The sequence below is a fragment of the Acipenser ruthenus genome, chromosome 41, assembly GCF_902713425.1.
Source record: "Acipenser ruthenus chromosome 41, fAciRut3.2 maternal haplotype, whole genome shotgun sequence".
Taxonomy (NCBI): domain Eukaryota; kingdom Metazoa; phylum Chordata; class Actinopteri; order Acipenseriformes; family Acipenseridae; genus Acipenser; species Acipenser ruthenus.
Window position 1 is genome coordinate 10,379,330 of NC_081229.1, and position 22,092 is coordinate 10,401,421.

Below are 22,092 nucleotides of genomic sequence, written 5' to 3' on the forward strand. Positions count from 1 at the left end.
TACACTGTAACATTACTGAACACATCTACACTGTAACATTACTGAACGCATCTACACTGTAACATTACTGAACACATCTACACTGTAACATTACTGAACACATCTACACTGTAACATTACTGAACACATCTACACTGTAACATTACTGAACACATCTACACTGTAACATTACTGAACACATCTACACTGTAACATTACTGAACACATCTACACTGTAACATTACTGAACGCATCTACACTGTAACATTACTGAACACATCTACACTGTAACATTACTGAACACATCTACACTATATAACATTACTGAACACATCTACACTGTAACATTACTGAACACATCTACACTATATAACATTACTGAACACATCTACACTGTAACATTACTGAACACATCTACACTATATAACATTACTGAACACATCTACACTGTAACATTACTGAACACATCTACACTGTAACATTACTGAACACATCTACACTGTAACATTACTGAACACATCTACACTGTAACATTACTGAACACATCTACACTATATAACATTACTGAACACATCTACACTATATAACATTACTGAACACATCTACACTGTAACATTACTGAACACATCTACACTGTAACATTACTGAACACATCTACACTGTAACATTACTGAACCCATCTACACTGTAACATTACTGAACACATCTACACTGTAACATTACTGAACACATCTACACTATATAACATTACTGAACACATCTACACTGTAACATTACTGAACACATCTACACTGTAACATTACTGAACACATCTACACTATATAACATTACTGAACACATCTACACTATATAACATTACTGAACACATCTACACTATATAATATTACTGAACACATCTACACTGTAACATTACTGAACACATCTACACTATATAACATTACTGAACACATCTACACTGTAACATTACTGAACACATCTACACTATATAACATTACTGAACACATCTACACTGTAACATTACTGAACACATCTACACTGTAACATTACTGAACACATCTACACTGTAACATTACTGAACACATCTACACTGTAACATTACTGAACACATCTACACTGTAACATTACTGAACACATCTACACTGTAACATTACTGAACACATCTACACTGTAACATTACTGAACACATTGTGACTGTTTTCATGGTTAATGTGTTATCATTGTGAAGATGTGCTCTGACCTCAGATCTCAATGGTTTTTAGTTAATGCTTTAATTTCTTGGAAATGCTTAGACTTTCACTTTCTAGATGAGTCACAGTCTGTGAAACGGACACACCCACTGCAGCAGATCAATGCAGAGGAAATGTGCTGCAGACAGTCAGCCTGACAAAGAACTGCATGCGTTGAGACAGGACTGTGCAGGTTTACTTCAGAAATATTCTTTAAACAAAGAAAAGCACCTGTAGTCTTTTTTGCAAAAGCAAATTGTTGTCACTCTTGCTATTTCAAGTGCTAAACTTCCTTTAGTGCAAGAAAATGTGTTGTGTCACCTCTTTGCCCATTCTACGCCTCCCTCCCTCTGTTTGCTCCTCCTCTTTGGAATGAACAGAAACAGTGTGTGCTTTGTGTGTTCCAGTGCTGGGGAGACTGACAGAGATCTATGTGGAGACCATTATCAGTGGGCAGATCCTTTGTCTGGATAATGTGGTTCTGGCCCTGTCTGAGATTGAGAACTCGGCCGCAGTGCAGAGTGCCCTCACTCACTACAAGGAGCAGATGAAGGAGAGAGTCTCCTTTCCTAGTCACACCCAGAAGGAGATTTCTGATGTGCATGGCCAGTGTGAGGCTGCAGCTGTACACATCTTTCTGGAGCGCTGCTTCAAGGATGAGGATCAGCGATACCTGTTAGAGCTCAATGTATGGACTGTGAACTTTCAGGGCTATGAAGTACACTTTACACCAGTGGTACTCAACTCTGGTCCTCGAGATCCAGTCCAGGTTTTACTCCAAGCAATTTCTAATGTAGTTCATTGAAGCTGTTAAGAAGCAGTTAACTAATTTAGGACCTGGTTGGAATAAAGATCAGGACTGGAATAGATGTCAAGGGTCAGAGTTGAATGCCACTGCTGTACACTGTAGGGCTGAGTGAAGTCACGCACATGTACTGTCTTCAAACCTCTGGCTTATTTATTGTCACTTTAAAGGACTGATCCAAGTGTAAAGTTTTTTACCTTTCTGATTCAGGTTGCATCAAGACAGTAACCCCCATGCGTTCTGAAACTAACCTTCCGTGAGGGTTTTGCATTAGCAGAAACTCAATGTTACTCAACATCACAAAGCAGAAATAAGCTTGTCCTGCTGCTGAGATGATCCCACTCACAAGTAGAACAGAGTGTCTCCGGTTAGGAGTGATGTGTGTGACGAGCTGAGTGCTCCCTGTTTCAACTTCAGAAACACTTTCACATCTGGAATTATCTGGGTCAGAAGGCAAAGTTAACAAGAGCCTCCAGAAAGTTAGCCTCAGGACTGTAGGGATGGAAATAAACCAGCCTGCTAAGCAAAGTATGTAGATTGGACTAATGACCATGTGATATATGAAACCTCAGTGTCGAGATCTGCTTCATTTATTTATCTATTTATTTATTTATCTATTTGTATTTACAGGAATTTGCACTTTTTTAAAGATGTGTTTGTTTAACTGCTGGTTTTGTGGATGCAACATGCTGTTCACATATCAAAATGAACTAATAAATAATGTGCTTTCTTACAACAAAGATTAGGAATGTATTTAAATATTTTACTTTGTTATTCGTGTGCCTTTTTAGAATAGGTTTATTTGTATCCTCAGACGCTCCTGCATGAGGAATTGGAATCAATCCGTTCAGGAAAGAGGTTCCAGAGTCTGAAGGATTGTGAATCAGCGAGCCATTCCAGAGTGCAGCACAGGAGTGACCAGCCAGCCAGCCATTCCAGAGTGCAGCACAGGAGTGACCAGCCAGCCAGCCATTCCAGAGTGCAGCACAGGAGTGGACAGTGGACAGTGAGTGAATGTGCTGTGTTATACTGTGAGTGAATGTGCTGTGTTATACAGTGAGTGAATTTGCTGTGTTATACTGTGAGTGAATGTGCTGTGTTATACTGTGTTATACTGTGAGTGAATGTGCTGTGTTATACAGTGAGTGAATGTGCTGTGTTATACTGTGAGTGAATGTGCTGTGTTATACTGTGAGTGAATGTGCTGTGTTATACTGTGTTATACTGTGAGTGAATGTGCTGTGTTATACAGTGTGTGAATGTGCTGTGTTATACTGTGAGTGAATGTGCTGTGTTATACTGTGAGTGAATGTGCTGTGTTATACTGTGTTATACTGTGAGTGAATGTGCTGTGTTATACTGTGAGTGAATGTGCTGTGTTATACTGTGTTATACTGTGAGTGAATGTGCTGTGTTATACTGTGAGTGAATGTGCTGTGTTATACTGTGAGTGAATGTTCTGTGTTATACTGTGAGTGAATGTGCTGTGTTATACTGTGAGTGAATGTGCTGTGTTATACTGTGAGTGAATGTGCTGTGTTATACTGTGTTATACAGTGAGTGAATGTGCTGTGTTATACTGTGAGTGAATGTGCTGTGTTATACTGTGTTATACAGTGAGTGAATGTGCTGTGTTATAATGTGAGTCAATGTGCTGTGTTATACTGTGAGTGAATGTGCTGTGTTATACTGTGAGTGAATGTGCTGTGTTATACAGTGAGTGAATGTGCTGTGTTATACTGTGTGTGAATGTGCTGTGTTATACTGTGAGTGAATGTGCTGTGTTATACTGTGAGTGAATGTGCTGTGTCATAATGTGAGTGAATGTGCTGTGTTATACTGTGAGTGAATGTGCTGTGTTATACAGTGTGTGAATGTGCTGTGTTATACTGTGAGTGAATGTGCTGTGTTATACTGTGAGTCAATGTGCTGTGTTATACTGTGAGTGAATGTGCTGTGTTATACTATGAGTCAATGTGCTGTGTTATACTGTGAATCAATGTGCTGTGTTATACAGTGTGTGAATGTGCTGTGTTATACTGTGAGTGAATGTGCTGTGTTATACTGTGAGTGAATGTGCTGTGTTATATTGTGAGTCAATGTGCTGTGTTATACTGTGAGTGAATGTGCTGTGTTATACTGTGTGTGAATGTGCTGTGTTATACTGTGAGTCAATGTGCTGTGTTATACTGTGAGTGAATGTGCTGTGTTATACTGTGAGTCAATGTGCTGTGTTATACTGTGAGTGAATGTGCTGTGTTATACTGTGTTATACTGTGAGTGAATGTGCTGTGTTATACTGTGTGTGAATGTGCTGTGTTATACTGTGAGTGAATGTTCTGTGTTATACTGTGTTATACTGTGAGTCAATGTGCTGTGTTATACTGTGAGTGAATGTTCTGTGTTATACTGTGTTATACTGTGAGTGAATGTGCTGTGTTATACTGTGAGTGAATGTGCTGTGTTATACTGTGAGTGAATGTTCTGTGTTATACTGTGTTATACTGTGAGTGAATGTGCTGTGTTATACTGTGAGTGAATGTGCTGTGTTATACTGTGAGTGAATGTGCTGTGTTATACTGTGAGTCAATGTGCTGTGTTATACTGTGAGTGAATGTTCTGTGTTATACTGTGTTATACTGTGAGTGAATGTGCTGTGTTATACTGTGAGTGAATGTGCTGTGTTATACTGTGAGTGAATGTTCTGTGTTATACTGTGAGTGAATGTGCTGTGTTATACAGTGAGTGAATTTGCTGTGTTATACTGTGAGTGAATGTGCTGTGTTATACTGTGAGTGAATGTGCTGTGTTATACTGTGAGTGAATGTGCTGTGTTATACTGTGAGTGAATGTTCTGTGTTATACTGTGTTATACTGTGAGTGAATGTGCTGTGTTATACTGTGAGTGAATGTGCTGTGTTATACTGTGTTATACTGTGAGTGAATGTGCTGTGTTATACTGTGAGTCAATGTGCTGTGTTATACTGTGAGTGAATGTGCTGTGTTATACTGTGAGTGAATGTGCTGTGTTATACAGTGAGTGAATGTGCTGTGTTATACTGTGAGTGAATGTGCTGTGTTATACTGTGTGTGAATGTGCTGTGTTATACTGTGAGTGAATGTGCTGCGTTATACTGTGAGTCAATGTGCTGTGTTATACTGTGAGTGAATGTGCTGTGTTATACTGTGTGTGAATGTGCTGCGTTATACTGTGAGTGAATGTGCTGTGTTATACTGTGTTATACTGTGAGTGAATGTGCTGTGTTATACTGTGTTATACTGTGAGTGAATGTGCTGTGTTATACTGTGAGTGAATGTGCTGTGTTATAATGTGAGTCAATGTGCTGTGTTATACTATGAGTCAATGTGCTGTGTTATACTGTGAGTGAATGTGCTGTGTTATACTGTGTTATACTGTGAGTGAATGTGCTGTGTTATACTGTGAGTGAATGTGCTGTGTTATACTGTGAGTGAATGTGCTGTGTTATACTGTGAGTCAATGTGCTGTGTTATACTGTGAGTGAATGTTCTGTGTTATACTGTGTTATACTGTGAGTGAATGTGCTGTGTTATACTGTGTTATACTGTGAGTGAATGTGCTGTGTTATACTGTGTTATACTGTGAGTGAATGTGCTGTGTTATACTGTGAGTGAATGTGCTGTGTTATACTGTGAGTGAATGTGCTGTGTTATACAGTGAGTGAATTTGCTGTGTTATACTGTGAGTGAATGTGCTGTGTTATAATGTGAGTCAATGTGCTGTGTTATACTGTGAGTGAATGTGCTGTGTTATACAGTGAGTGAATTTGCTGTGTTATACTGTGAGTGAATGTGCTGTGTTATACTGTGTTATACTGTGAGTGAATGTGCTGTGTTATACTGTGAGTGAATGTGCTGTGTTATACTGTGAGTGAATGTGCTGTGTTATACTGTGAGTGAATGTGCTGTGTTATACTGTGAGTGAATGTGCTGTGTTATACTGTGAGTGAATGTGCTGTGTTATACTGTGAGTCAATGTGCTGTGTTATACTGTGAGTGAATGTTCTGTGTTATACTGTGTTATACTGTGAGTGAATGTGCTGTGTTATACTGTGTTATACTGTGAGTGAATGTGCTGTGTTATACTGTGTTATACTGTGAGTCAATGTGCTGTGTTATACTGTGAGTGAATGTGCTGTGTTATACTGTGAGTGAATGTGCTGTGTTATACTGTGAGTGAATGTGCTGTGTTATACTGTGAGTGAATGTGCTGTGTTATACTGTGAGTCAATGTGCTGTGTTATACTGTGAGTGAATGTTCTGTGTTATACTGTGTTATACTGTGAGTGAATGTGCTGTGTTATACTGTGTTATACTGTGAGTGAATGTGCTGTGTTATACTGTGTTATACTGTGAGTGAATGTGCTGTGTTATACTGTGAGTGAATGTGCTGTGTTATACTGTGAGTGAATGTGCTGTGTTATACAGTGAGTGAATTTGCTGTGTTATACTGTGAGTGAATGTGCTGTGTTATAATGTGAGTCAATGTGCTGTGTTATACTATGAGTCAATGTGCTGTGTTATACTGTGAGTGAATGTGCTGTGTTATACTGTGAGTGAATGTGCTGTGTTATACAGTGAGTGAATTTGCTGTGTTATACTGTGAGTGAATGTGCTGTGTTATAATGTGAGTCAATGTGCTGTGTTATACTATGAGTCAATGTGCTGTGTTATACTGTGAGTGAATGTTCTGTGTTATACTGTGTTATACTGTGAGTGAATGTGCTGTGTTATACTGTGTTATACTGTGAGTGAATGTGCTGTGTTATACAGTGTGTGAATGTGCTGTGTTATACAGTGAGTGAATGTGCTGTGTTATACTGTGAGTGAATGTGCTGTGTTATACTGTGTTATACAGTGAGTGAATGTGCTGTGTTATACAGTGAGTGAATGTGCTGTGTTATACTGTGAGTGAATGTGCTGTGTTATAATGTGAGTCAATGTGCTGTGTTATACTGTGAGTGAATGTGCTGTGTTATACTGTGTTATACTGTGAGTGAATGTGCTGTGTTATACAGTGAGTGAATGTGCTGTGTTATACTGTGAGTCAATGTGCTGTGTTATACTGTGAGTGAATGTGCTGTGTTATACTGTGAGTGAATGTGCTGTGTTATACTGTGTGTGAATGGGCTGTGTTATACTGTGAGTGAATGTGCTGTGTTATACTGTGAGTCAATGTGCTGTGTTATACTGTGAGTGAATGTGCTGTGTTATACTGTGAGTGAATGTGCTGTGTTATACTGTGAGTCAATGTGCTGTGTTATACAGTGAGTGAATGTGCTGTGTTATACTGTGAGTGAATGTGCTGTGTTATACTGTGTTATACTGTGAGTGAATGTGCTGTGTTATATTGTGAGTGAATGTGCTGTGTTATAATGTGAGTGAATGTGCTGTGTTATACTGTGAGTGAATGTGCTGTGTTATACTGTGAGTGAATGTGCTGTGTTATACTGTGTTATACTGTGAGTGAATGTGCTGTGTTATACTGTGAGTCAATGTGCTGTGTTATACTGTGAGTGAATGTGCTGTGTTATACTGTGTTATACTGTGTGTGAATGTGCTGTGTTATACTGTGAGTGAATGTGCTGTGTTATACTGTGAGTGAATGTGCTGTGTTATACTGTGAGTCAATGTGCTGTGTTATACTGTGTGTGAATGTGCTGTGTTATACTGTGAGTGAATGTGCTGTGTTATACTGTGAGTCAATGTGCTGTGTTATACTGTGTGTGAATGTGCTGTGTTATACAGTGAGTGAATGTGCTGTGTTATACTGTGAGTGAATGTGCTGTGTTATACTGTGAGTGAATGTGCTGTGTTATACTGTGAGTGAATGTGCTGTGTTATACTGTGAGTGAATGTGCTGTGTTATACTGTGAGTGAATGTGCTGTGTTATACTGTGAGTGAATGTGCTGTGTTATACTGTGAGTCAATGTGCTGTGTTATACTGTGTGTGAATGTGCTGTGTTATACTGTGAGTGAATGTGCTGTGTTATACTGTGTTATACTGTGAGTGAATGTGCTGTGTTATACTGTGTTATACTGTGAGTGAATGTGCTGTGTTATACTGTGAGTGAATGTGCTGTGTTATACTGTGAGTGAATGTGCTGTGTTATACTGTGAGTGAATGTGCTGTGTTATACTGTGAGTGAATGTGCTGTGTTATACTGTGTTATACTGTGTGTGAATGTGCTGTGTTATACTGTGAGTCAATGTGCTGTGTTATACTGTGAGTGAATGTGCTGTGTTATACTGTGAGTGAATGTGCTGTGTTATACTGTGAGTGAATGTGCTGTGTTATACTGTGAGTGAATGTGCTGTGTTATACTGTGAGTGAATGTGCTGTGTTATACTGTGAGTCAATGTGCTGTGTTATACTGTGTGTGAATGTGCTGTGTTATACTGTGAGTGAATGTGCTGTGTTATACTGTGTTATACTGTGAGTGAATGTGCTGTGTTATACTGTGTTATACTGTGAGTGAATGTGCTGTGTTATACTGTGAGTGAATGTGCTGTGTTATACTGTGAGTGAATGTGCTGTGTTATACTGTGAGTGAATGTGCTGTGTTATACTGTGAGTGAATGTGCTGTGTTATACTGTGTTATACTGTGTGTGAATGTGCTGTGTTATACTGTGAGTCAATGTGCTGTGTTATACTGTGAGTGAATGTGCTGTGTTATACTGTGAGTGAATGTGCTGTGTTATACTGTGAGTGAATGTGCTGTGTTATACTGTGAGTGAATGTGCTGTGTTATACTGTGAGTGAATGTGCTGTGTTATACTGTGTGTGAATGTGCTGTGTTATACTGTGAGTGAATGTGCTGCGTTATACTGTGAGTGAATTTGCTGTGTTATACTGTGAGTGAATGTGCTGTGTTATACTGTGAGTGAATGTGCTGTGTTATACTGTGAGTGAATGTGCTGTGTTATACTGTGAGTGAATGTGCTGTGTTATACTGTGAGTCAATGTGCTGTGTTATACTGTGAGTGAATGTGCTGTGTTATACTGTGAGTGAATGTGCTGTGTTATACTGTGTTATACTGTGAGTGAATGTGCTGTGTTATAATGTGAGTGAATGTGAGCGAATGCACTTTGTTTTCCCAGCTGGAAGACTTGATCACAATTGTGGGATTAGATACCGTGACGTTTTTTGTGAGGGATCTTATACTGCTGTTTCTAAGACTTGCGTGTGTCTGTGTGCAGGAAACAGCTATAGGTAACAATACAGTGGCAATGCCAGCCCCTGTGTGTCTGATAGAGAACAGCTCCACTGGACAGCTTCATGTGAACCAGCAGGCGCTGGAGATCCTGACCCAGATTGACCAGCCAGTGGTGGTGGTCGCTATCGTGGGCTTGTATCGCACAGGCAAATCCTACCTCATGAACAAGCTGGCTGGGAAGAGATCAGGTAAGAAGGGGGGGCCCTGTCTGCATCTGTTTTAAGTATTTATTATTTCCAATAGACATCAGAGCAAACTTACAGACAGACAGGCTTTAAAGTGTGTTGCTACAGTGATCACTATGGAGGCCACACCCCCAGACTGTACAGTACAGTTAAAAATAAGTGAAGTGGTTGAAACAGAAACCTGGACTGTACTTCTGGACCAGGGTTGTAAAGCACTGCAGTAACACAGTTACAATAGCACAGTAGAACTGTACATCTCTACAGGGCGTTTTATGACTCTTGTTTGACCTGATAAAGTTTGTAAGTGCAGAGTGCACAGTCCTTCCATGAGTGTATGCAGATAATGACTTGTGTTATAATGAAGCCCCTGCATTACTGTTACATTACTGTACATTACCTGCATGAGATTACCTGACCACTCCTGAATTATTATAAAGTCTGCTTTCCATTACCGCACATTATAACTGGATGCATGTTGCAAGTAATAAAGCAGACCTGGGTGTGAGCAAAGTGCTGAAAGGGTTTTCCTGGGCTGTGCTGGCATTGTGGAATTCCCCTTTGTTTTGCAGGATTCTCCCTGGGGGCGACCATACAGTCCCACACTAAAGGCATCTGGATGTGGTGTGTCCCTCACCCGTGTAAACCCGGCCACACCCTCGTGCTGCTCGATACGGAGGGGCTGGGAGACGTGGAGAAGGTACAGCGCCTCTAGATTTCACATTTTCAATTAAAATAGTCTAATCTTTATGATTTGTGCATTGTAGATTTCCTAGTTTCAAAGTTTAATGTACAGTAATTATTTCTGAATTCCCAGGGAGACCAGAAGAATGATAACTGGATCTTCACGCTGGCTGTGCTGCTCAGCAGCACCTTGGTGTACAACAGCATGGGCACCATCACCGACAACTCAGTGCAGAACCTGCAGTATCCAGACAAACCACAACCAATTTATGAGTGTAGTGCTGGCTGCTGTCAGGACTGTGCTGGGAAGTGATAGGAGACGTTCCCCTCACAACTCTCTGCTCATTTAAACCTCCAGTACAAACTTCAGGATAATTCAAATACTTCTTAGACTTGTGCAGAATCAGTGCTGTCCTGGCCGTCTATAGCTACACTACCTATTGACAGTGGTATGGTAGGTCCCTGATGCAAAGTGTCTTATATAATTAAAAACATATATATTTTTAAAGTTTTTTGGAGCTTATCCTTGTATGCTGTGCACTGTCAGTAGGGTGTATGCTTGTATGCTGTGCACTTTTAGTAGGGTGGACGCTGTGCACTGTCAGTAGGGTGTACGCTGTGCACTGTCAGTAGGGTGTATGCTTGTATGCTGTGCACTTTTAGTAGGGTGGACGCTGTGCACTGTCAGTAGGGTGTACGCTGTGCACTGTCAGTAGGGTGTATGCTTGTATGCTGTGCACTGTCAGTAGGGTGTATGCTGTGCACTGTCAGTAGGGTGTATGCTTGTATGCTGTGCACTGTCAGTAGGGTGTATGCTGTGCACTGTCAGTAGGGTGTATGCTTGTATGCTGTGCACTGTCAGTAGGGTGTATGCTTGTATGCTGTGCACTTTTAGTAGGGTGGACGCTGTGCACTGTCAGTAGGGTGGACGCTGTGCACTGTCAGCAGGGTGTATGCTTGTATGCTGTGCACTGTCAGTAGGGGGTATGCTGTGCACTGTCAGTAGGGTGTATGCTTGTATGCTGTGCACTGGCAGCAGGGTGTATGCTTGTATGCTGTGCACTTTCAGTAGGGTGTACGCTGTGCACTGTCAGTAGGGTGTATGCTTGTATGCGGTGCACTTTCAGTAGGGTGTATGCTTGTATGCTGTGCACTGTCAGTAGGGTGTATGCTTGTATGCTGTGCACTGTCAGTACGGTGTATGCTGTGCACTGTCAGTAGGGTGTATGCTTGTATGCTGTGCACTGTCAGTAGGGTGTATGCTGTGCACTGTCAGTAGGGTTTATGCTGTGCACTGTCAGCAGGGTGTATGCTGTGCACTGTCAGCAGGGTGTATGCTTGTATGCTGTGCACTGTCAGTAGGGGGTATGCTGTGCACTGGCAGCAGGGTGTATGCTTGTATGCTGTGCACTGTCAGTAGGGTGTATGCTTGTATGCTGTGCACTGTCAGTAGGGTGTATGCTGTGCACTGTCAGTAGGGTGTATGCTTGTATGCTGTGCACTGTCAGTAGGGGGTATGCTGTGCACTGTCAGTAGGGTGTATGCTTGTATGCTGTGCACTGGCAGCAGGGTGTATGCTTGTATGCTGTGCACTTTCAGTAGGGTGTACGCTGTGCACTGTCAGTAGGGTGTATGCTTGTATGCTGTGCACTGTCAGTAGGGTGTATGCTTGTATGCTGTGCACTGTCAGTACGGTGTATGCTGTGCACTGTCAGTAGGGTGTATGCTTGTATGCTGTGCACTGTCAGTAGGGTGTATGCTGTGCACTGTCAGTAGGGTTTATGCTGTGCACTGTCAGCAGGGTGTATGCTGTGCACTGTCAGCAGGGTGTATGCTTGTATGCTGTGCACTGTCAGTAGGGGGTATGCTGTGCACTGGCAGCAGGGTGTATGCTTGTATGCTGTGCACTTTCAGTAGGGTGTACGCTGTGCACTGTCAGTAGGGTGTATGCTTGTATGCGGTGCACTTTCAGTAGGGTGTACGCTGTGCACTGTCAGTAGGGTGTATGCTTGTATGCTGTGCACTGTCAGCAGGGTGTATGCTTGTATGCTGTGCACTTTCAGTAGGGTGTATGCTTGTATGCTGTGCACTGTCAGTAGGGTGCATGCTGTGCACTGTCAGTAGGGTGCATGCTTGTATGCTGTGCACTGTCAGTAGGGTGTATGCTTGTATGCTGTGCACTGTCAGTAGGGTGTATGCTGTGCACTGTCAGTAGGGTGTATGCTTGTATGCTGTGCACTGTCAGCAGGGTGTATGCTGTGCACTGTCAGTAGGGTGTATGCTGTGCACTGTCAGCAGGGTGTATGCTTGTATGCTGTGCACTTTCAGTAGGGTATATGCTGTGCACTGTCAGTAGGGTGTATGCTTGTATGCTGTGCACTGTCAGTAGGGTGCATGCTTGTATGCTGTGCACTGTCAGTAGGGTGTATGCTTGTATGCTGTGCACTGTCAGCAGGGTGTATGCTGTGCACTGTCAGTAGGGTGTATGCTGTGCACTGTCAGCAGGGTGTATGCTTGTATGCTGTGCACTTTCAGTAGGGTGTATGCTGTGCACTGTCAGTAGGGTGTATGCTTGTATGCTGTGCACTGTCAGTAGGGTGCATGCTTGTATGCTGTGCACTGTCAGTAGGGTGTATGCTTGTATGCTGTGCACTGTCAGTAGGGTGTATGCTTGTATGCTGTGCACTGTCAGTAGGGTGTATGCTGTGCACTGTCAGTAGGATGTATGCTGTGCACTGTCAGTAGGGTGTATGCTGTGCACTGTCAGTAGGGTGGATCCTTAACCTTTGCCTATAGCTATGTGACTGAGCTGACAGAACATCTGGAAGTTAAGGCAGGAGATGGGAATCTGGATATCTCTTCAGAATTCGCTCGTTTCTTCCCCTCCTTCGTCTGGACGGTGCGAGATTTCTCTCTGGACCTGATTATGGATGGGAAGCCTATCACAGCCGATGAATACCTGAATAATTCCTTAAAGCTAAAAAAAGGTAAAATTTCACAGAGATATTGATGCAGATTTGTTTCCTAAACATATTTTGATACAAATTTATTTTTTGACCTACCCATTTCCAAGTCCAAATCCTGGACACACCTAAAGGCGGCCTATTTCAGCCTGCACTTGGTGGCAGGGGGCAGGTAGGGGGTCAACTTGCATGACAAGTGTTTATTTCTCATTTAACAGGTTCATCCAAGTCCACCCAGACCTATAACTTGCCACGCGAGTGCATCCGAAATTACTTCCCCAGCAGGAAGTGCTTTGTGTTCAGGCGTCCCACCTCCGAAGACAAGATGAGGAGAATTGAAGAGCTCTCTGACAGCGACCTGGAACCAGTATTTGTAGAACAGACCAAGAACTTCTGTGCCCACATCTTCAACAATACTGAAACCAAAACAATGAAAGGAGGATTCACAGTCACTGGCAGATGTGAGTGCATGAAAACATCTCAAATCCACACCTTACTGTCTCTCCCCCACACGGCTACAGCCTCACTGTCTCCCCCACACGATTATAACACAGAGATCGGCAGTTCTTTCCTTTTGAAGTCCAGGTTCTCAGGGAGTACCACACCAGTAAAAGTTTACGCTAATCTACTTGTAGGTTGAAGAACAAAGAACTCAATCCATGTTAGGACAAGACTTCAAACCCATTGTACATATACTGATTATATAAGATAACTAATACTGTATATCATCACTTCAGACTCTCAGTCGCTTATAATTAGTACTCAAACATTTTATCAGCAAAAAAACAGTTTTTCATTAGTAATAATAAAATGGGGTGGTCAAAAAAATATACAAAGAATAAATTGCGTTGCAAACGTTTTTCCACTTTGGCTCATATTTGCTGCTGATTTTGTTCCTACATGTTTGGTTAAACGCTGATACCCTTCAAAGTGTGTGCTTTGTGTGTTCCAGTGCTGGGGAGACTGGTAGAGACGTATTTGGACACCATTGCCAGTGGGAAGGTCCCTAGTCTGGATAATGCTGTTCTGGCCCTGTCTCAGATTGAGAACTCGGCCGCAGTGCACAGTGCCCTCACTCACTACAAGGAGCAGATGAAGGAGAGAGTCTCCTTTCCTAGTCACACCCAGAAGGAGCTTTCTGATGTGCATGGCCAGTGTGAGGCTGCAGCTGTACACATCTTTCTGGAGCGCTGCTTCAAGGATGAGAATCAGAGATACCAGCTGGAGCTCATGGTATGGACTGGGTGCTTTTTTTCATGCAGGGGTCCCAGATACTGCAGGACTAGAACAGCCAAGCCCCAGCGAGCCCTATTCACAACACAGTATTATTAATCTATTAGACCAGCCCCAACGAGCCCTATTCACAACACAGTATTATTAATCTATTAGACAAGCCCCAGCGAGCCCTATTCACAACACAGTATTATTAATCTATTAGACCAGCCCCAACAAGCCCTATTCACAACACAGTATTATTCATGTATTAGACCAGCCCCAACAAGCCCTATTCACAACACAGTATTATTCATGTATTAGACCAGCCCCAACGAGCCCTATTCACAACACAGTATTATTCATGTATTAGACCAGCCCCAGCGAGCCCTATTCACAACACAGTATTATTCATGTATTAGACCAGCCCCAACGAGCCCTATTCACAACACAGCATTATTCATGTATTAGACCAGCCCCAGCGAGCCCTATTCACAACACAGTATTATTCATGTATTAGACCAGCCCCAACGAGCCCTATTCACAACACAGTATTATTCATGTATTAGACCAGCCCCAACGAGCCCTATTCACAACACAGTATTATTCATGTATTAGACCAGCCCCAGCGAGCCCTATTCACAACACAGTATTATTCATGTATTAGACCAGCCCCAACGAGCCCTATTCACAACACAGTATTATTCATGTATTAGACCAGCCCCAACGAGCCCTATTCACAACACAGTATTATTCATGTATTAGACCAGCCCCAACAAGCCCTATTCACAACACAGTATTATTCATGTATTAGACCAGCCCCAACGAGCCCTATTCACAACACAGTATTATTCATGTATTAGACCAGCCCCAGCGAGCCCTATTCACAACACAGTATTATTCATGTATTAGACCAGCCCCAACGAGCCCTATTCACAACACAGTATTATTCATGTATTAGACCAGCCCCAGCGAGCCCTATTCACAACACAGTATTATTCATGTATTAGACCAGCCCCAACGAGCCCTATTCACAACACAGTATTATTCATGTATTAGACCAGCCCCAACAAGCCCTATTCACAACACAGTATTATTACTCTATTATAGAGGAGTGTGGTGCCTAATAATCATTAATATCATTCAACTAAACTGGTTTAATAGCAAACCTAAATCCAATGGCTTGTCCAGATTTATTTATTTTTAATTGTTTCTCCCCAGAAATGTTTGCAGGAGGAGTATGAATCAATCTGTCGTAAGAATGAGAAGGAATCAGAGAAGTCTTGCAAGGCACTCATTGCAAGTCTCTTCAGGAATGTAGAGGACAGACTGAGCTCAGGTTTCTACATGGACATAGGAGGGTACAAGCAGTACAAGAGTGACCAGGAACACTTCATCAGGCAATACAAAGACACACCTGGCAAAGGGATTCAGGTAGCACACGACACCAAGGGGAGCCCTATCTCTGCATCACAGTTTCTGCACACAGACTTGTCCTTCTTTCCTTAAGCAGAGCGATTGGAACACATGTGCAGAATGCTCTTGGGATGCACTTGGAATTACTGCACACAATGAATCACTAGCCAGGCTTTCGAAATGTGCATTTTACACGTGACCTGTCATGCTTAATAACAGAAGTGTACGTTTCATATATAACACTAAAGTTATTTCAGCCTCCTCTGCCATTAAGCCTGTTGCATAAACTAAAGCAATGCGAGGCACAGCCGTGTGCAGCGGACATGCAAGGAAATTAACAGTTCAACAGTTAAAGGGGCAGGAAAATAGTATAATAGCAACAGTAGTGACTTTAGAATAAATGCTCATCAATACAAAAGCCTTCTTTAAACCTTTTAAAAACATTTTCTATGTGATCATTTCCAGGCTGATGCCGTTCTGAAGGAATTTCTGAATGGAAAAGAGACAATGGGTAACATGATTCTTGCTGCTGATGAGTCTCTCAGCGAGCAACAAAAACGTATAGAAGGTGAGGTTCAAATCCTGACTGAAACAGGGTCTTATCCACCAGCATGAAGCACCACTCATCTTTACACATGCTCATGAGATGTTACACTTATCCACCATCATGAAGCACCACTCATCTTTACACATGCTCATGAGATGTCACATGTGTTTAATACCCTGTGTGGCCTTGGCAACAAATACAAATATCGCTAGTGCTAATAAGAGTTAAGAACATGTTTAGATCACCTTTAAAGGGGACCAGTGTTAATGTCTCCAGTGCTAATGCGATAGGCAGTGGATTTTAGATGAAGATGGTTTTAGATTGTAAAGTTTATAATTCTCTTGTGAGACGCTGTCCCTTTATTCCTGTCTCCTAGAGGACCAAGCTAGGCGTGATGCTATGGAGCGGGACAGACGGGCAATACAGGAAAATCAAAAGGTTCTGCAGCAGCTGCTGGACGACCAGGAGAGATCCTACAAGCAGAACATGGAGCAGCTTCTGAAAAAGTTGAAGGAAGACCAAAAGACTGCCGCAGAGGAGTATGATAGAGTGCTGCAGGCTAAACTCAGGGTAATCCCACCTCTACATGCATTGGACAGATATTTATTACAGAGGGTGCAATGCAGTCAAAGTTTATAAAAACAGGAACACCAATGCAGTGTGTGTCCTAAACCACTGGGATCTTTCCAGCCTCGTTAAGTCACTGTGAGTTGCTGGGATAGATGCTTAATAGAAATGAAATGGAATAATAATTCAAGCTATGAAATGGAGTTTCCTCTTCCGAAATCATTTAAAAATCCTATTTTTGTGTTCACGTGTAACCATATAACCTGCCTCCCTTTTTATAGGAACAGAAGGATCTTCTAGAGAGCGGTTTTGAGGAGAAGGCAAAGAAACTTGAGAATGACGTGAGAAGCCTGAGTCAGAAGAAGGAGGAGACACAATCCCAGTCCACTTTAAGCAAAGTCATGGAAACAGTTGGCAACGCGGCGTCCTTGTTTTTACCAGGAATAGCTGGAAGAGCACTCGGAGTTGCCACTTCCTTCCTTTCACGCTTCTTTTGATGAAATGGGCTTGATCTCCTTCATATATATGTTTATGTTCCTGTGTGATTGTTACTTATTCAACATACTCACAGTATTTCACATTCTAAGCGCTAAGAAATAGTTTGAAGAAATGATTACGGTATTATTTACATGTTTTAGGTAGACTGCTTGCTAGTCTGACTACTCTTAACTGAATATGTGACTGTATCTTGTAGATTTTGTATAATGATGTGGATTTTACAATACAGGTCCATCGTTTTCTGCAGCTTTCCTGACACAAGCCGAGCACACATTTCACTGTGCAGCACCAAACAGCCAACGTGGTGGCCTTAGATGTAAAATAAATTCCATTATCTATTCAAATTCTATTATTCCAACAACTTTTGTCTATTTTCTTACAACAGAACCTTGTATAAGTACAAAACTAACATTCTCTGGTCAGACTCCTCATGGAACTTTCTTCCCAGAGCTTCATGGAGATAGGGGGAACGATCAGGGAATATCCTGGAAAAAAACTAAACCGAATGATCCATGTACAGTATGCATGTTTCTACCAGTCAGGTGACACACAGAACATGAACAGTGGGTCTTTACTGCCATCGTTTGCCAAACTCCTTCTTTGCTTCAATATCCCCCAGTATTTCCTTGTTTTATACAGTCAGAATCTGGGGGCATATGGAGCTGTGTGTCTCTGTCTACGTCACATTTACATTTCTATGGGTGAAGGGACGTCCTCTTTTTTGGATTATCACCCTTGTAGCTAAATGATTGAGTTTTAGAAAAGAAATATAGGGAAATAATCAATTTGTAGAATATCTTCATGTACCGCATAATTATTATTTATTTCTTAGCAGACACCCTTATCCAGGGCAACTTACAATTGTTACAAGATATCACATTATACCATATTTGACATTATACAGATATCACATACAATTACCAATTTATACAGATGGGTTTTTACTGGAGCAATCTAGGTAAAGTACCTTGCTCAAGGGTACAGCAGCAGTGTCTCCCACCTGGGATTGAACCCACAACCCTCCGGTCAAGAGTCCAGAGCACTAACCACTACTCCACACTGCTGCCCTGAAGCTTTAGAGACAGTACAACAGGTTGATGTAGTGAGGGCTGTGAATCTCTCTGTGCCAGGTACCAACGGTTGTATAGTCGACTCACTATCCTTTGGCATTCTGGGATGTGACAGTTAAAAGTATATAAATATAAACCCACAGTCAACATTACTCTATGAAAAGAAACAGAACACAATAAATGAATGCAGAAGCACGAGCAAGGCATTGCTCACCATCACATTCAGGACTTCCCCTCTCGTGAAGATGTCTGGGGCAGGGCATTGCTGATCATCACATTCAGGACTTCCCCTCTCATGAAGATGTCTGGGGCAGGGCATTGCTCACCATCACATTCAGGACTTCCCCTCTCATGAAGATGTCTGGGGCAGGGCATTGCTCACCATCACATTCAGGACTTCCCCTCTCATGAAGATGTCTGGAGCAGGGCATTGCTGACCATCACATTCAGGACTTCCCCTCTCATGAAGATGTCTGGGGCAGGGCATTGCTCACCATCACATTCAGGACTTCCCCTCTCATGAAGATGTCTGGGGCAGGGCATTGCTCACCATCACATTCAGGACTTCCCCTCTCATGAAGATGTCTGGGGCAGGGCATTGCTCACCATCACATTCAGGACTTCCCCTCTCATGAAGATGTCTGGGGCAGGGCATTGCTCACCATCACATTCAGGACTTCCCCTCTCATGAAGATGTCTGGGGCAGGGCATTGCTGACCATCACATTCAGGACTTCCCCTCTCATGAAGATGTCTGGGGCAGGGCATTGCTCACCATCAAATTCAGGACTTCCCCTCTCATGAAGATGTCTGGGGCAGGGTATTGCTCACCAACACATTCAGGACTTCCCCTCTCATGAAGATGTCTGGGGCAGGGCATTGCTCACCATCACATTCAGGACTTCCCCTCTCATGAAGATGTCTTGGGCAGGGCATTGCTCACCATCACATTCAGGACTTCCCCTCTCATGAAGATGTCTGGGGCAGGGCATTGCTCACCATCACATTCAGGACTTCCCCTCTCATGAAGATGTCTGGGGCAGGGCATTGCTCACCAACACATTCAGGACTTCCCCTCTCATGAAGATGTCTGGGGCAGGGCATTGCTCACCATCACATTCAGGACTTCCCCTCTCATGAAGATGTCTGGGGCAGGGCATTGCTCACCATCACATTCAGGACTTCCCCTCTCATGAAGATGTCTGGGGCAGGGCATTGCTCACCATCAAATTCAGGACTTCCCCTCTCATGAAGATGTCTGGGGCAGGGTATTGCTCACCAACACATTCAGGACTTCCCCTCTCATGAAGATGTCTGGGGCAGGGCATTGCTCACCATCACATTCAGGACTTCCCCTCTCATGAAGATGTCTTGGGCAGGGCATTGCTCACCATCACATTCAGGACTTCCCCTCTCATGAAGATGTCTGGGGCAGGGCATTGCTCACCAACACATTCAGGACTTCCCCTCTCATGAAGATGTCTGGGGCAGGGCATTGCTCACCATCACATTCAGGACTTCCCCTCTCATGAAGATGTCTGGGGCAGGGCATTGCTCACCATCACATTCAGGACTTCCCCTCTCATGAAGATGTCTGGGGCAGGGCATTGCTCACCATCACATTCAGGACTTCCCCTCTCATGAAGATGTCTGGGGCAGGGCATTGCTCACCATCACATTCAGGACTTCCCCTCTCATGAAGATGTCTGGGGCAGGGCATTGCTCACCATCACATTCAGGACTTTCCCTCTCATGAAGATGTCTGGCAGTAGGGGTCATGAATGTCATATTTCAGCTCGGTGTGTTTTGAGGGACAACAACCTTAAATATGTACAGGATATTTTTGCAACTTTATATAAATCCTGTAATCAATTGCTAAAATTATTCCTGGCTCTAAAACAGTCGTGTCAAACTCTAGTCCTCTAGGGCTGCGGGGTCTTCTGGTTTTCATTCCAACTTAAGCTCTCAATTAATATAATTGATCTAATTATTTGTTGAATTTGACATATTTAATATTTTTCAAGGTCTTTTACAGTTGATGGTGTTAATAATGCACTTGATTCAAGATACACTACCTATGAAACATGTTGCGGCCTGAAGAGAAGTGTTAAATGTGTCCAGTTAATCAAATAATTAGACCAATTAAGTAATTAAGAGCTCAGGTGGAACGAAAGCCAGAAGACACTGCGGCCCTCCAAGAAGTTTGACCCCCCTGCTAGTCTAAAATGAGGATTACACTACCCTTTAGAAATGCTCATAATTCTAACAGTTTTCAGTGTTATGAAAACCAAGACTAGTTAAGACATTCAAAGTGTGATTTTGATCAAGAGACCCAAATGAATACCTGTTTCCACCATTTAGAAAAAATATATATTTTACATCCTTACACTTTAAAACCATTGTTAAGTGGCCACAGTACCAGTGGATCCCATGACTACACTTCAAAATAAATGTAATTTCATTTTCTGCAATAATTGCTGTTTACAACTGAGAGAGAAAGGCAGCCACCATAGCCCACCATGTAGAGAATCACAGTGAGAATGCACAGCGATGGCACAGTATACCCTGCAGTGGAAAGGGCCTTGTGTAGATACATAATAAACTCCCCACCACATTAACTATACGTAGGGCCCTGCGTTTTACATGACCTGATTTCTTAGGCTGCACTTCATTCCTCCCACCACAAGGTGGCCATGCAGTCTGCTTAATTAAACCACTTATTGGTTAATAATCTCACGATTCCTTTAATCATCTCAATTAGCTACAGACATTTATTTAGTCATGCATCCCTTTATTACAAATACATCTTATTCAATATTATTTATTAGAATGTGTAAATAAATCATTTAAATGTTTCAGTTTACTAGTAGTAACACATCATTTGTCAACAAAATATTTTAAAAAAAAAACAGCACTGATTCCTGGAACAGTTTATATGAAATACTGAAATCATAACATCAGTGTTGTAGCATATATATTACAAATATAATAATAATAATAATAATAATAATAATAATAATAATAATAATAATAATAATAATAATAATAATAATAATAATAATAATAATGCAAGGTTGTTCGCAAGCAGCACATTAAGTGTCACTGAAAGAAAATGTCCCATGCATTAAATGTTGCTATTAAACTTAAGCATCGTCAGTTGGTTGACCTGCCTTCTTTCATAGATCGACGCTGTTCTGTAAAAACTTGGCTATCAGAAGAAACACTTCTTTCAGCATCAACAGAATTGGTAACAACTGACAAATATATTATAGAATAATTCTTCAGCTTTAATCCCAAATTCATTCAAAGTCATTCTACTTTCTTTTGCATTTCTGATTTACAGTCAGCATCAAATCCTGGAATAGAATATAATGGGAGGGCTTCCAGATCCAAACTACACGTTTGTTGTGGGTCGAATATCCTTACTGCCATCAGAAAGTTATCAGCTGGTTGAAAAAAACATGGTTTCTTTTTGCATTGATCCGGGTTGTAGTAATTAGTCAGTTTTTCAGGAACGTCATGGAAGGTTTTTAGACATAGTTTGTTTTTTGCGGTGTCTGTGCTGTGCACCTCTTGTGCTATTGCTTGGTATGTATTTATTAATTCTGCATCTTTATTATATGTTTGATGGACTCGTACTTCACGGCTTTCAAACCACTGAATCAGATCCACCAGTCCAATGGCA

General features: G+C 42.0%; 1 protein-coding gene across 5 annotated transcripts in view; it reads left to right on the forward strand.

Annotated features, from left to right (window-relative positions):
- The window catches only part of LOC117434227 (guanylate-binding protein 1-like), a 35,634-nt gene extending 17,723 nt beyond the window's left edge, over positions 1-17,911 (forward strand). For 2 of the 5 annotated variants that reach the window (XM_059010475.1, XM_059010474.1), the window contains exons 7-18: positions 1,613-1,893; positions 2,825-3,016; positions 9,253-9,457; positions 10,024-10,151; positions 10,269-10,378; positions 12,932-13,122; positions 13,317-13,559; positions 14,051-14,331; positions 15,532-15,744; positions 16,192-16,294; positions 16,650-16,843; positions 17,122-17,911. In XM_059010475.1, coding sequence (XP_058866458.1) covers positions 1,613-1,893; positions 2,825-3,016; positions 9,253-9,457; positions 10,024-10,151; positions 10,269-10,378; positions 12,932-13,122; positions 13,317-13,559; positions 14,051-14,331; positions 15,532-15,744; positions 16,192-16,294; positions 16,650-16,843; positions 17,122-17,337 — 2,357 coding nt within the window. In that variant the 3' untranslated portion in view covers positions 17,338-17,911. The remainder of the gene's footprint in view (positions 1-1,612; positions 1,894-2,824; positions 3,017-9,252; positions 9,458-10,023; positions 10,152-10,268; positions 10,379-12,931; positions 13,123-13,316; positions 13,560-14,050; positions 14,332-15,531; positions 15,745-16,191; positions 16,295-16,649; positions 16,844-17,121) is intronic. The other 3 variants (XM_059010477.1, XM_059010476.1, XM_059010473.1) reach the window with 2 other exon arrangements.
- The last annotated feature ends 4,181 nt before the right edge of the window (positions 17,912-22,092 follow it).